Source organism: Pseudorasbora parva, chromosome 3, assembly GCF_024679245.1.
Source record: "Pseudorasbora parva isolate DD20220531a chromosome 3, ASM2467924v1, whole genome shotgun sequence".
NCBI classification, from domain to species: Eukaryota; Metazoa; Chordata; class Actinopteri; order Cypriniformes; family Gobionidae; genus Pseudorasbora; species Pseudorasbora parva.
The window spans coordinates 39796039-39812074 of NC_090174.1; the positions used below are offsets into that span (position 1 = coordinate 39796039).

General features: G+C 36.9%; 1 protein-coding gene across 10 annotated transcripts in view; it reads left to right on the top strand.

The window, feature by feature from the left end:
• Positions 1 to 1703: 1703 nt before the first annotated feature.
• Positions 1704 to 16036, top strand: part of phldb1a (pleckstrin homology-like domain, family B, member 1a) — a 49648-nt gene continuing 35315 nt past the window's right edge. For 3 of the 10 annotated variants that reach the window (XM_067438816.1, XM_067438808.1, XM_067438809.1), the window contains exons 1-3: positions 7658 to 7830; positions 11438 to 11545; positions 15495 to 15618. In XM_067438816.1, coding sequence (XP_067294917.1) covers positions 7828 to 7830; positions 11438 to 11545; positions 15495 to 15618 — 235 coding nt within the window. In that variant the 5' untranslated portion in view covers positions 7658 to 7827. Of the gene's footprint in view, positions 1867 to 7657; positions 7831 to 11434; positions 11546 to 15494; positions 15619 to 16036 lie in introns of those variants that run through there. The other 7 variants (XM_067438814.1, XM_067438817.1, XM_067438815.1 and 4 more) reach the window with 5 other exon arrangements.

Genomic DNA, 16036 nt, shown 5'->3' on the forward strand with positions numbered 1-16036 from the left:
ATGAAGGTACATTACTCACTATTAAATAGAATTACACAGTAACAATGACACCTTAAAAAAAAGTGTGACTGAAAATTATTTAGAAATATAACATATTTTAATCAAAATGCTTTAAGGCATATATATTAGAATTTTGCTGAAATTTAAACCCTACATAATGCATTCTGAGAAATAATCACTGGATCAAAACAAGCCCTTCTTGCTGTCTACAACCAGAGCTTGATGTTTTGGGTAGATATTATCTGGTTAGAAGTTAGGGAATGAAAGTAAAAATAACCATTTAGATCTAGATGAAAATTAAATACATGTGCACAACCACCAGAGGTCATCATTCAATCCATTTAATTTTCTGTTCTCCTACTCTAAAGGATGGAAACGGCCACCGTCCTCATTGAAAGTAAAATTCCCCGTAAAATACGTTTTTGCAGCGATGGTATTTATATCCTGTCCATGTGATTTAGTTTTTATTTTCATTTAATCTGTACTTGATGTGTGGACTAAAGATAAATAAGAGATGAGTCCTTGATAAAGAGAAACGAGGTAAAAGAGAGTGTTTAAGAACAAAATACATTTGTTCACAAGTTGTTCTAGGCAAACAATGAAACCTGAGACAAAATGGACTGAAACTAATGGGAAATAAATATTTTTTTAATTTAGTTTTAATGTGCAAATATTTGAGAATCCTCATTGAGAATATTTCTTATGACCCTGCGCTAATTCCCTTGCCTGGTATTTTCAAGTTGACCTAGAGATATCAGACGGCAGCCTTCACCTTGTATTTTTTACACCCTTACTTCTTGTCTGAAAATATTCTGTCACACTCGGGATTCTATCTATTTCTCTGAGCAGTTTTAAGTTAGCAATTTGAGTCCACAAGTAATTTTTTTGCAACTTTACAGCCTTAGCTTCCCCAAAGTTTCCCTCCCACACAACGTCCTCTCCAGACATGCGTTGGTGGAATGTCTCATGGGTTGGGTTTAATGGGAACCACTATTGCGTATTTGGGGTGTTTAACATTTGAACACTAAAATAAGACATTATTCTGTTTCAAAAGAGGAAACATCATCTCATATCCACAAAACTCTCCAATCTTGCCTTCAATTAGCCTATTTTAGTTTTCTCTTCCGTTTGTTGTCATAAGACATTTTACAGAGGGCATTTTAACGTATTTAGAGGGCAGCTTTATTGGCTTATTTCTAATTTAATTTCGCGTTTTGCTTATCTGGCTTGGCCAGAGTTCAACTATGTTTTGGAAATAAGATTTCTTTATACAAAAAATCTACTGGACAAGAGAGAACCAGGGAGAGTTTGAGCCAAAAAAGGGCCACCTGACTTTGCTTCCATATAGCTACCAATATGCTGATATTACAAATCTAATTTTACGAGACTCCGTTTCTCAAATCTCTACATCAGTATGTGGTGATAAGTCGCCCCTATTGTACTCCAGCCTATCTGTCTGCCTCTCTCAGCCTGTCTCCTGATCTGGGTTCAGGGTGGGTGTCTCATTCCAGAGGCTGAACAAGTGAGAAGCTCTTCAGCTGTGAGAATAAAAGACTTCCTTGTGGCAGCAGAATGAAAAAAGAAGGGAGGGAAGAAGTGTGTGAGAGACTATGAGGGTTGGAAAAGAGAAGGAGAGGCAAAAGGGTGGAGAGAGCAAGAGAGAAAAAAGGAGAACATGTAGGTGGGGGAACAGTGCAGGAGAGGGAGTAAGGGAAGATATTTCTCATTCTCTCTCATCTTTAGTTTTGAATGATTTGTCCATCCTGCTCTGGTGCTCCACAGAGTTTAAGATGTCAGAGTGAGCATGAGTTTCCAGCTCTCAGGATTACATGTGGGACTGACAGAGCTTAAGAACTTAACTCGTAGGTAAGATTTTGACTGACAGCTCTGTTTTTATTTTATATTGTGAAGTTTTCTGAATGCATTTACAGAAATCATGGTACACTGGTATTAATGTTGGTACTATATGTAGGATATTAGATAATAATATATAGGCCTACCTTTAAAATAATATGCACCCTTTAAGGGGTAAATAATGTAAGCAGATCTTACCTTTAAAAGCATTTTAATGTACAAAATGTTATTTATTTAGAGCATTATTACTTTGTAGAATTATACCAATTCTATAAAATAATTACATTAATAACATTTTGCACATTAAAATGCATTAAAAGGTTAGACCTGCTTACATTATTTTACCCCTTAAAGTTTAAAAGTGCAAAATGTTATTTATTTAAAGCATTATTCATTTGTAGAATTATACCAATTCTATCAAATAAATAACTATAAATACCAATTCTATAAAATAAATAACTATAAATACCACATCTGTTTGTATGGTAACCAAAGCAAAAATGTCTAAAAGTTTTGCAGTCTTTATTAGAATCAGTATATGAATCATTGTAAGAGGAACGGAAAAAGACTTTCAGATTTCTGAAGAAAAATTACTTTTTATGTCTCAAAGTTTGTCACAAATATAACACATAATGAAGAAGCTGTCTTTAAAAAGTACCTTCTTTGCACACTATGATGTCATAGAATGAATTACCTCATATGAATGCATTTCTTTATTTTAGTTATTGTGTGTGAAAAATGGAGAAGTCTTGCTATGTTGAATAAGAGTGAGAATGAAAATGGGCCGCACTGGACATGGATGGGAATAATGGCCCTGACCTAAAGAATGGACAATGAGCCTATTGTCCCAGTGGAGACAGCACTGCACAGCAGTGTATGAGAAGTGTGCAGGAAGGCTATGCTGGGTCTGCTGACACATTCTTTGCACCACCAATTCTACTTTTACTAAAAGAGGCTGACTAACAGGTGGTTTGAAAAATTCCTTACCTGTCAGTTAAATGACTCAACTGCCTATTTGATCTGGTTCAGAGTTGTGGAAACACAATACATACATCTTCTGTATGATTCCTGCAATTCAACATTTCTGACACATAGCTAGTTATCACACATATGACACTTTAGGCAACAACATTTATCCTCAGTCCATGATTTAGACAGGCTGAGCGACCTTGCTGCCGCTTGTTTGTGTTTGCACATTCAAGATAGTCTGTCTTAAATTGTGAGGATTTTTTCTTAAGGTTATATCATTACATCAGTAGGTGGCGACTATGCTGCCTTCACATGCTTTTGGAATGCTCATACATATGAGTTTCCTATTCAAAAATTGGACATGAACGCCCTCTTATGTTGTATTTACTACTTGGGAAACTGAGATAATGCTGCCTTCACTATCAGAAGTTGGCACTAACTGTAGTTGTTAGTTTGACAACAGCTACATCATCTTGTCTTGTTAAAATCGTGCATATTAACATCTTAATTACCATTTGAAGCATACTATATGTTTTATACACAGCGAAATGAGCATGTATTTGATAAATTTTATTCAAAATGAATAAATTAATTTTTTTATACATTTTACTCAAAATGAAATATCTTCAATACATTTTGGCTTTAATAAGATTTCCCCAAGAAATAGGCAAGAATAAACATGTCCTCCATGATTTCTATTCTTTCTGACAGTAAAGCACTTGACAAGATTATAATCATGACTTTAGGAATTTCCGATAGCATGTGGAAGGCTTGGATTTGGAATAATGCGTTTCTATGGCAACACTATCAACACCTAAATTAATCTGCAGTAGTCAGGTAGTAGTGGTCATGTGGTACCAGTCATGAACACTTTTTACAAGCCGGGACCTCTACTGTGGTTGGTAATTACGACATGGCAAGAATTAACTGAATACTTCCCTACAATTTACATTTACATTTATGCATTTAGCAGACGCTTTTATCCAAAGCGACCTACAACTGAGGAATACAGGAAGCGATCTGTCATGAAGAGGTGAAGAAACACAAAAAGTCCCCTAAATACAAAGATTTGGATATTACTCTGAGTAGCAAAAACTATAATAGGGAGGGAAAAGAGAAAAATAGAGGAGGAAGAGTTAGACAGGTGAAAAACATTTGACTATGTAAGAAGAGGCTATGTCTCAATTCACTGTATAAAACAGTAGGCAAAAAGTACCCAGATGACCTACATGGCAAGGTTACATGGCAAGATTCTGTGAAAGGTAAGTTAGGAAATGAGATGCCTATTCACTCAACCGATTCGTTGAACACAAAGTCATTTAGGAAGGAAACACCAACAAAGGCTGCATCTGAAATCACATACTCTTTTGAGTATAGGTACTTATTTTTAATAAGTAATTACTTTGCAGTAAGTTTTTCTTTTTCTCAGAAGGTTGAATTTCCTTTAACCAGAGCACTGTGTTTTAAGAGATTGATCTGTATGCCTGACTGGTGGAAGTGTAGCCTACAACTGTGCATAACAAAAAAGCTAAAGTTCACCTGAAAATCTAGCATGTTGGAAGGATAAACAGAAAGAGGTAGTGAATGAAAAGAACATAAAGGAGTAACAAAAAGAAGGAATTGAACACCAACACAGGCTGTGTTGGTGAAAAAGAGCCAAAAAGGATTCAGTGACCATGGCATGATTCCTTTTCTCCTGGTGCCCACACCTTTATTCACTGAGTCTAGGTTTCACCAGCTCTAGACGGGCACGCCCACATCCGCTTCACTGACCGATGTATGCCAATAATCAAGTCTGGCTTAGTGAGTCTTAACCAGCTTTTGTTTGTGGTGTTGCTTCTCGGAGTGTTATATGGAAATGAACCCTTCTATTCTGACCACAAATGTGAGCTACTGCTAAAGTTTCAGTCTTTTCATTTTCTCTATCTGTTTGAACCATGCATAAATCCAGTCCCTTTACCTGCAGTGACCCATGAATTTGTCTCACGAGTTCAAATCTCCATTCTTTGAGGAATTGCAAACACTACATGATGGAATGATAACATAGGGCTGCAAACTGATTTCCTCCCTCTTACATGGAATCGAACCTGAAACATTTGTTCAATCTGTTATCAATGTACTTTCAGTAAGAAGTCTGTTGTTTTCACTAGAAGATCGAGTTTTGTTAAATAAATTGTTAAATTAACAAGACACGAATGAAATTTCTTTTCATGGCGACTTTAATAAGTGTTATGAGTGCAGGTGCATTGAAGAATGTAGACGTCATGCTCAGTTCCAACATATTGCTTTGCTTGTGTGAGAAAGGGTAAAATATTTGGTAGAAATAGGCAGGCTGAGACTGGAAATGCTTGCTTGAATGTGGATATTTTAAGTCTAATGGTTGTAAATGAGAAAGATGCATCATATGTAAGAATGTTCCCTCTTGGACAGCACTGGAAAACATAAAGACGTTTTCTCATATACTGTGCCAATGAAACAAACCCAGTCTTTCTTCTCACTCTCTCACAAACACACTCTGATATAAAAAGTGTTCTGATCTCAGGCATTTCTGCCACGCAAGCACTGCGACTGTTTTCTGGGATGAGATCTGTGGTCAATCTTTCTGACGCCTTGTTGCTTTACTCTGATACTATAATAAGGGACTAGACTGTTGCAAAATGCTGCATGAGGAGATTAATGCCGCATGTTCTTGCCGTCAAAGAATTTATGAGTAAGACCAAAATGCTTAGCTTTGATATCACATGTGTTATTCCAAGACAGCAGTCCAGCATGGAAATATGGAAAGTTATCTAACTTTCCAACTTGTCCGTGTGTTTGCCATGTGTTGACCATGGCAGCCTGGCTTGTGAGTCACTCTAGACTTCTGCTTAATGCCTTACATGTAATGTTAGAAGTTACATAACCATTTTCTCATATAAATTCATTGGAATGTTCACTTCCAGAGGACAACAAACAAATAAATAACTTCAACTGGGCTCGACAGTAAGACACGACGGCTCAAAACTGTTTTAAATGATCAGGCACACTGACATTGTTTCTCAGTTGTGGGTGAGAAGGGGGCAGCTGGAGACTGTTTATTCCCAGAGAGTAGCTAGATCATAGGGTCAACCGACAGGAAGAGCCCCGCTTAGGAGCCCACACCGGAAGAGTCCGCTCATCTTCCAGCTGTGGTTGCCTAGTTGCTGCTCACATTTGTTTGTGTTCGTTTTTTAATGAGTTTGGACTCTTTTGACATCTGCCTTACTCACTGGCAATGGCCATGGAAAAAAGCCTTTCTTTCTCGTTTTCCACCAGAGAGAAGCTTTCCTTTCTAGCGCTCTGATTCATGGATTTCCCATGTTTGTTACCAATCAGTCTGGCTCATTGTGTGATTGATTGCTTAGTTGTATGTTGACTAAGAGACAGAGCGTAAATGTTTGCTTAGGAGTTCCATGACAACTTTGTTGACTATAAATTGTATTTTTTTTATTTTTTTTAAAATATTGTTTCCATAAATGAATCTTATTATGTAACACAGCCTACTCTTAAAGTGAGTCACATCAGCAGTTTTGCAGCTGTTAAACATCAAATGGAAAACACCATTTTTGTTTTGCCTCTGTGGAGGAGGAAAGAACAGGAAGTGAGTAGGGGGGCTCCACCTGGAATATCAAGGTCTTTTCCGTCCTCCACAAGTGCATGTCGACTCAAATCTGTCTGAAATGAGTCCATCTGTTGCAAGGATGGTGATCTGACACTTTTTTATATCTATCATTCCAGCAGTTCTTTAAAAATAGAAACCACACATGCATCAGATGTTTCCCAGTCTAGTTGTCTGCTTTAAATGAAAACATGTCATTAATGTCCTATTGTAATTCTATAGGCTACTTTCCCCGAAAATGAAACACAACATAAGATATTATGAATGTAGTACGGTTGCCAAACAGCTTTGGACAAAACAAACAAGGGCAAATATACAATTTTAGAATCTTAATTTTTCTTAAAGTTTTCAGTTGAACTTTTCAAAAATCAAATTATCTTTAGCATGTTTTTGTGCAGTAAGCTGTGCATACGTGTAATAGGCTAAACAGGTTAGAGTGGTGCGTTCAAGTCATGTCGTAGCTAAAGATCGTAGTTGAAGGCACATGAACGCCACCACGAAGTCGAATAATATATTTTCTTTAAACCCCGATCTGTACGAGTTGGGGGCGTGTCAGTGAGAAACATGGCGGAATCAATGTCGTCTGTCGTAAAATAACGTGTATTTAGCAGTGACACTGTTTTGTCATTTAGCCTACAACAAAGTGAGCTAGCATTGTAATATAGCCTAACATATAGGCCTATTACAAATTTATAGTGGCTTAATAGATTCAGTTTCAACATAAAGTTTAAAAATTATAGCTACACCGCCAACCTGCTCCGACCAAAGAGACTTGTCGTAAACATGACTTCTCACCTCGTAAATACGGTAAATACAGATATCCCAGGAGGACTTGACAGAACATGACATGACGTTGTAGATAACGTCACTCTTGATTTAGCTTTCTATATTTAGACATAAACTTGACTATTATTCATTCATGGGTGTTTGGAAAGACGGACCGCACACCTGGATTCTGACAGCGACTTATGCAGATTCCTCAACTGCTCGCTCTCTCTCTCTCTCTCTCTCTCTCTCTCTCTCTCTCTCTCTCTCTCTCTCTCTCTCTCTCTCTCTCTCTCTCTCTCTCTCTCTCTCTCTCTCTCTCTCTCTCTCTCTCTCTCTCTCTCTCTCTCTCTCTCTCTCTCTCTCCGTCTCTCTCTCCGTCTCTGTCTGTCCCAGCTGTGGTGCCACTATGTAATTCTGCCCTCCAGAACTTCAGAACATTCAGTAAGAGACATGAGCGAGCAGCAGAGACAAACAAACAGCAAAAGCTGGACTGTAGACGGCCAACCAAAGGCTCAAAGGAGTAAAATCAGGACATAGCACAGAGACTGTCAGTAAACAAGGCTATGCAGCAACAGAGCTGGTCTTTATTGGGCTAAAAAATGGTGAGTGGGTGTGATAATGCTTATGGGTTCTTAAGATAAGTTCCTTTTGTTGATTTTGACTCAATAAATATATAGTAAATATTTCACTGTATCAATGTAGTATTTATGCCAAGGAAATTAGCTAAAATAATTCAAGTTTATTGCACATTCCATATAATAAAAATACTTAGAATATATATTTGTTTATTTAATTTATTAGTAGGCTATATATTTTAATTTTAATTTTAAATTATTTTAATATTACAATATATTATATTCTTAATTTATTTAATGTGGATTCTGTTGTATAATTAACCTGTCTTGGTTATAACTTTCTTATAAAATAAAAATTTAAATCTTGTTTAACTTTTTTCATAGGATTCCTTATTTCAGGTCGCCAGGCCTGAAAGTTTTCAGTTTTTGGTGTCTGTTTCCCAGATTTACTTAATGTCCATGCTACATTTAGCTGTACCATTATACTAGCTGTGTTCCTGCTTTGGTTTCCTTATTTCTCCCGTAACTCTAACATACTGCTATATGTGCGTGTGTGTGTATGTATGTGTGTGTGTAGCCTGTATGATTATAACCCCTGTAAGAGGAGCTTTGTGGTTTGTGCTATGTGGTTGAGTCTATTTTCTGCTGCAGAGGGCAGGACACAGTGGCATAACTGCAGACTTAATGACATGTTTCAGAGGCAAGACACTTGCCAGTACTCCAGTCAAACTGATATTTGTGTGTACGAGTTACGTGTATGTGTGTGCAAGTATATTTGAATCAATACATCAGTATGTGTATGCATTAACGTCAGCGTGTCTATATTGTCCAGTTGTGTGTGTGTGTGTGTGTGTGTGTGTGTGTGTGTGGTGTGAGAGCAGTGGCCATATTCAGTATAGTGACAGAGGCTTTCTGTTCTCTCTTCCCTCTGTGTCACACACTGGACGTGGTTGTGAGAGGCGGCCTGCAGCACTTGCCAGCTGCACTTGCAAACATGACATCAGGAATGAAAGGAAGAGAGAGGTTAGCTAAGGGAAGGAGAAAAAGAGGAAGTTTGGTTTTGTACCAGCTGTTGAGTTAAAGACTATAAATGTCCATCATTATCCTAATCTAAATTCATGCACTATACCTAACCTGTCTTTGCTTGTTTGGAGAAGCAAAGCGTCTCATTCCAGTCATTTCCCTGACTGGACATGCCAGCAGAGGAAAGTTTTCCTTGCCTTAATCCCAAAATCTCACACAACTTTGGCTTTCAAACCCATCTACAATATCTCCTCTTACGACACAGAGAAACGGTTGTTATTACATTGATGTTAAGAAAAACATTTAACAGGTAAAACTTATTTTAGTATTAGAATGATCAGAATAAGGGATTACTATCCAAAAGATTCATTTGTTTTAAAATCAGAAGCATTTGTTCAGCTAAAGCACAGCTGACAGAATATATTAGTCTTTATTGTTGAAATATTTTCAAGAAAAATGTAGTGTGGTGAAATGCTACAACACAGTATTTTTATAAATTACTATTTTGAATCACAATCACTTGTTCTACCAAATTAAATCAAATTATTAATCTATAAAATAGTGTCGCAAAGTTACATGATTTTACGTCGATACTGAGAAATGTTGTTCAGCTAATAGTGTTGCTACTTCTACTGACGGATACTGTTTTTCACTGATTCTTGCTGACCGTAATGTATACACATACAGAAAATGTCTTTGATATTTTGGTGTGCCAGATTGTAAATGTTAAATGTATTTATGCTAAGCTAGAAACTAAACTATAGCTAAGCTAAAATGAAATTAGCTAAATTAAGCTAAAAGCTTTTTCTTGGGTATACTGAAAATTACCCATTTTAAAGTCATTCTGAATCATTTAAAGTTTTTACAGTATTTTCTGTTGGCTGTTAAAGCTACACTGTGTAACTTTTTTAGTTTATTCTTAGCTAAAACACTTAGTTCTTTCAAAAATATATGTGCTCATTAATGTTGATTACTTCTTTTAAGTAAGTATTCTCGTAAGTTTATAATATGCTACTGAAAATACATACGGGTGAGGGGTTCGAATGCCGGTCGCCATGTTGCCCCTCCATCTTGACAGTACATTAGCCAAAGAGGGACATACCCGTAAATTCAAGCTTCGACTTTCGCGTTTAAACACTCAATGGCATCGTGTCGGATTGCCATGTTAATCTTGGACTAAATCAGCCACCGTATGAGTTAAAACGAAATCAGAATTGAGAGGAACAGAAACTAATATTCACTCGACGGTCATATACCTTTTCACCGCTAGATGGGGGAAAATCACACAGTGTAGCTTTAAGTATTACAACAAGCTTATTCCAATTTTAAATAAATGACTCTTTTGAATCTGAGTCATTTGTTCTGAAAGTAAACTGTGAATCACTACTTAATAAAATATTGTTGCAAAGTGACATGATTTCAAGTGATACTACCACCTTAGAAATAGTTTACCTAATAGCTTTGCTATATTTTTAGTAACGTCATCCAACAAAATATGTTCAGAGAACATTTTGCCAATGTCCCCCGACTATGAAAACATTATTTCTGTATGTTCTAAGAACATTCAAAACATCCAGTTTTTTTCAAAAAATTTACGTATAAAAAAAACATTTGTGTGCTAATGCTTTAATAACGTCATTAAAGAACAGATAACTTTGAATGGACATTCCTAGAAGAAAACCTTAAATGTAAGTTCTGAGAACGTTTCCTATTATAGCTAAAACTGCCCTTCACTGATTCTCAAGGGCCATTATCTACAGATACACACACACACACACACACAGAGAGAACCTGATGTTCAGTTTTTCTGGCGGGTCTGTTTCCCTGTGATTTCCAGTGTGTTTTGTCTGAGAGACAGTGCCATGAGTCAGGCTTGTAGAAGAGGTGAGGGAAGGAGGGAGAGGGGGATTTCAGGTTAGGGATGTTCCAAAATGACTGATCTGCTGCGATGTGTGTACTGACCTGAGGTCTACTCTAGTTTGTTCACGCTAATGTGCCTGTGTCTGTACCATAGATAATTGGCTGCATCTGTTCACTCTCTGAGTGTGTGTGTGTGTGTTTGTGTGTGAGATGAGTCACACTGACTCATGCTGTGTATTTCAAATAAGATGCAGACTCCAGTCTGTTCATGACAGTTTGCTAATCATACATATTTTTTAGATCATTGCATTGCTTTATTTTGTCCACAATAAGGAAACACCTGATGTGTTTGATCATTCACTGTTGAGATCAAAGAAAATGCTGCAAACTCGCCAGATCTATGTCTATTCTAATATTCTGTTTATGTACAGCAACTATTTTGTTTATGACTCTGTCCACTCACGTTTTATTAGTCACTGTAAAAAAAAGAAATCAGGTCTCCAATTAAAAATTTTCTAGTGACTGATCACATCTCAATTTTTTTTTTGTTGTTGGCCAAATTGAATTTATGTGAAATAAATTAGAAATTATATTTGGCTAACTGAAAATTTTAGATGTGATCAGTCACTAGAAAACTTTCAATTGGAAACATGATTTTTTTTTAGAGTGCTGATCTTCAGCCATTCAACAAAGACTTTTTGGACTAGCTGATTTAAAAAATATATTTATATATTTATGTCTGTATTTCCAGCAGGATCTTAACAAATGTCATGAAGTGACTGATACTAACTCCATAGACATGGACAGGCTGTATCAGAACGTTCCAGAACACGGCCGTCAGACTCATCAGGTTTTACAGGTGAGTGTATAAACATTCAAAATAATGTTCAAAAGTTTTGGGTCTGTAAAAAAAATTATTTGTAGATTTTTTGAAAGTATAGTCTCTCTCACAAGGCTCCATTTAACAAAAAATACAGTATGATGGTAATATTGTAAGATAATAAAGATGAATAGTTAAAGGGTTCAATAAAACAAGAGATGTATTAAAGGGATACTTCACCGCTTTTTCATATTAAACTATTGCTGCGTCCCAATTCGCCTACTTATACTACGTCCTAAAAGTATGTACTCTTTTTGTGAAGAAAAAGTATATACTTTTGAGTGTGTAGCAGAAAAGTATGCAAGCTTCGGGACATACTACTTCGCCATCTTTAACGGACTCTGTCTCAAAGCCGTGCATCCCGTCACCGTTTATCTGCCCTGTCAATCATCGTCAGATTCGTCACAGTTCAAATCCTTCACATTCAGTTTAATCTCCTACCGTATCGGAGAGAAATGTAGCCGCTCATTGATCTGCCATTTGTGGGTCTTTAATGCAGAGACTCTCCTCATGTGTCAGTTTAAATATAATGATGCATTTAAAAGTTAATGGCCAAACATGTCATTACAAAAGTTCACAATGCTGCTGCAGGTGAAATATAATGTGGACAACACTGAATAAATATATTTTTGTCAGGTTAAATATTGATAGGGTCTCTCAAACCCCTTTATCTAAACTTCTCTCCTTAACCGTCGAACTCGCACAACCGTCATGTTTGTAGTTTTTTAACGCTTTTTATCCGCGTTTGTAGTTCTAATCGAATCCTCGTCCAACTCGCAATGGGTTGTGGGCAATATCATCCGTTAGAGTGCCCATCGATCCGTACTGTGAATTCGGACCGGAAATAGTAAACCATCCGGGAATCTTTGGAATACTCTTTTCAACATACTACGATTTGGGACATACTAATTCTATTTTCGTATACTATTTAGGATGGATAGTATGCGAATTGGGACGCAGGGTATGTTATTCCCTTAACTAAAACGAGTTGATACATACCTCTCTCAGTGCGTGCACTTAATCTCTCTGATGCGCGGTGACGATCTGATAGCATTTAGCTTAGCCCACTAAGCCCAGTTCATTCACTATGGAACCAAACAGAGATCAAGTTAGAAGCCACCAAACACCTCCACGTTTTCTTTTTTTAAATACAGTTACACGAATAGTTGAACGATCAAGTATGGTGGCAAAATAAAACATGGTACTTCTCTAATCGGAGTAAAAAGGAGAACTATAATGTATGGCGGATTAGCACTTCTGAGAGTACTTCGGCTCGGCGCAGTAAAAAGTCCCGGCCGAAACATCTTTCCTCACACCTCCCCCTCACTCTCTCATTTCTGTGTAGGGAAGACGAGAGAGGTATGTAACAACTCGTTTTAGTTAAGGGAATAACATAGTTTAATATGAAAAAGCGGTGAAGTAACCCTTTAACTAAAACAAACTCAATTAATGAAGAAAGGAAATATGATCGCATGTAGAACACAACAAACCGGACACTGAATGGAGCTTAAAGAGGAACTTAAATACACAGTAATGATGAAAAAATAACAACCACATATCATGATTGAATGAGTGTCCATGACAATAATGATTGGAAACAATGGAATACAACTGGAATACAAACTAAAAGTCCATGAAAATGAAACTAAACACAGATCGTGACAGCCACATTGGTCAACATGTTTAGATGGGTTTTTTTTTTCCGAGCTGAATGCTCTTGTATATCACACTGAGCTTTTTAGATACAGATTTCAACAGGGAGAAATGTACTTAAAAAAGTCAATACTGTAGTGCACAAAAAGAAAATGAAATGTTTTATTTATACAGTCCATTTATTTTTGTAGAAATGTTACATGTAGACTGAAAATTCATAGTTGCTTATTCAATTATACACACTATGTCTACCACCACCATGGATTATGCAGAATTTCTTCACTGACACGTTCGGTGAGTTTAAATAATCTTTGAATAAAAGTATCAATTTTTTGGACCTATAATTAAACTTTTGAATGGGTATAATTTATTTACTTTCATTTAATTTGTTTGACTTTAATTTTCTGCTTAATTTTCATTAAAATCTTTAAAAAAAAAGAATATAGATTTTCTTTTATTTACTTAAATAATAGGTGTTAAAATGTGTATGAGTACATCTGTCGGGGACTAAAGTCAAGTCAAGTCAACTCAACTTTAATTATGTTGTGCGTTTACACTGCCGATTGTTTTAAAGCAGCTTCACAGTGTTATGTGCTAAAGACAAAGAGTTCTGCAGACCCCTAGGGTTTGTCACCTAAAAGTTGATTCTGCAGAACTCCAGAGGAAATGGAAATTAAGAGGTGAACTGTTCCCTAATTATAGGGTTAATCTTCATCACTGTTGGTCCGAGAGGCTGAGTCCAGCCTTTCTGTCTGCATTTAATCTTGCTCAAACACTGCACTGTTCCACCAATCAAACAACAGGGTCTAAAAAACTTCAAACCTAAGTTAGTTTAATGCACCTGTTAAAACTTAGTAAAGTTTTAACAGTAAAGTAAACCACTATAAAAATTGATCACACACACGCACACGCCTACACACACACACACACACACACACACACACACACACACACACACACACACACACACACACACACACACACACACACAGAGAGAGAGAGAGAGAGAGAGAGAGAGAGAGAGCTGTGTGTAGAAAAAATATCAGAGGACAATGGAAACTGTGTAACAGTTTAATATTGAGCCCTATGGCAGGATAAGATATGAAAGCTAAAACAAACTACAGTGACATTTAATTTGAAAGAATGTATACTTTGGTATTAGAACCCGCATGTTCAGTTTTAAAGGTTATTTCTGTGGACGCTAGCGCTTGACTCTCAAAAGATGACTTTAAGTATGTGTAAAAGCTTTATTTAACTGTAGTGAATGGAGTGAAAGTTAGAGGGGTGAAGTCCATTCATACCAGTGCTAGGTTGGGACAGGAAAACAACTTAGGACAAATGGCTTTCTATCACAATCATAATCCGTCTAATGCATAATTCCCCACTATGTATTACATGCATTCAATGCAGCTTTTGGGTTTTACTGTATTTTGATATCTGAAATACCTGTTTTTAGATTGTAATTGAAATTGGGCAGACCTGATGATGTCAGAACATTTTCCTTTTTTTCAAAATGAAAATAAACTTCTAACTTTTTCAAAGTCTGTATTCATTTTGTATAGAAACATTTGCTCAATATGGCAGATGTTTCTTTCAAAAACTCAGACGGGCATTGGGTGGGGGGTGTCTGACCTTTGTTTAAGAAGGTAACGTAAAGCTGTTGCAATTTGTTGCAAACATTTCATATGTATTATTGCAACATTTGTGTCTCTAATTCTTGAAACTATAGTGTGTACAACAATGTAGTTTCCCTATAGCATTAAAGCCTGTGTAATTTCTGACATCATCTCAAAGACATTTCAGAGATTTCAAAGACACAAAATAATGAAATGCTATTTTCATATTAAAAAATAACTATACCCTTTGTTCTGATGTAGTGTAGTGCCTTATCATTCTCTCAAACATTGAAGTGTGATTCACCAAGCAAATAATCCCCATGCTGCCCTTGAGAACCTCCATCTGTGACATGCTGAGACCAAATATGTTCCTCCATTGGTAATTTTTCGGTCTGGTCCCTTGTTTTTCATCTAACTGCTAAATCCTGTTAGCCTCTTAGCCTGCACAGTGGTACCTGATGGAGCTAAACCCGTTTAGCCTAGTTAGCCTCTTACCCTGTCGCTGCAGTTCTCAATGGTCCTAACTGAATTACGCTAATCCTGTTTGGGGACTCCTGAGCAGACGTCCAAAAGGTACAGGCCACTTTAATGGCGATCAAAGGCTGTAAAAGATGATCCATTATTAAAAAGTGCACTGTTGTATTGTCCTCATATTTCAGACCACACCGCTGGACCTGATTGAAACAGGCAAGACTCTCAAAGTCCAGGCAGAAAGGCCCCATCTTGTAAGCTTGGGAAGTGGCCGTCTGAGTACGGCTATAACTCTGCTGCCCCTGCCAGAGGGTAAGTTCAGTAACCTTAAAAAGTAACTGAATATACACACCCTCATGAAGTGTCCCATCAGCAGATTCTATCTGCTAAATTAGATGTAAACAGGGCTGTTTGACTTAGGATGTGGTTTGCTGTGGAATTTGTGTTTAGTGGCAATGCTTCTTTCAAATTCTGAGACCTAATTACATGATCACACAGAAAGAGGGGATGCCAACTGAAAAAAACTGGGGACTCCAAATTAAGATATTTGTGTTTTTGTGCGGTGATGGATTAGAAATAGGATGGGATAGGAAGTTCATGAGAAAGGACAAACCTCACCGCTCTGTCCTTGTAGCTTTGCTATGCTTCATCTCTTGTAGAATGACAGATAGAGGACTTCTCATCCCCTGACACTGTGGAAGAATGAGAGCAAGCATTCAAGTATAAATCC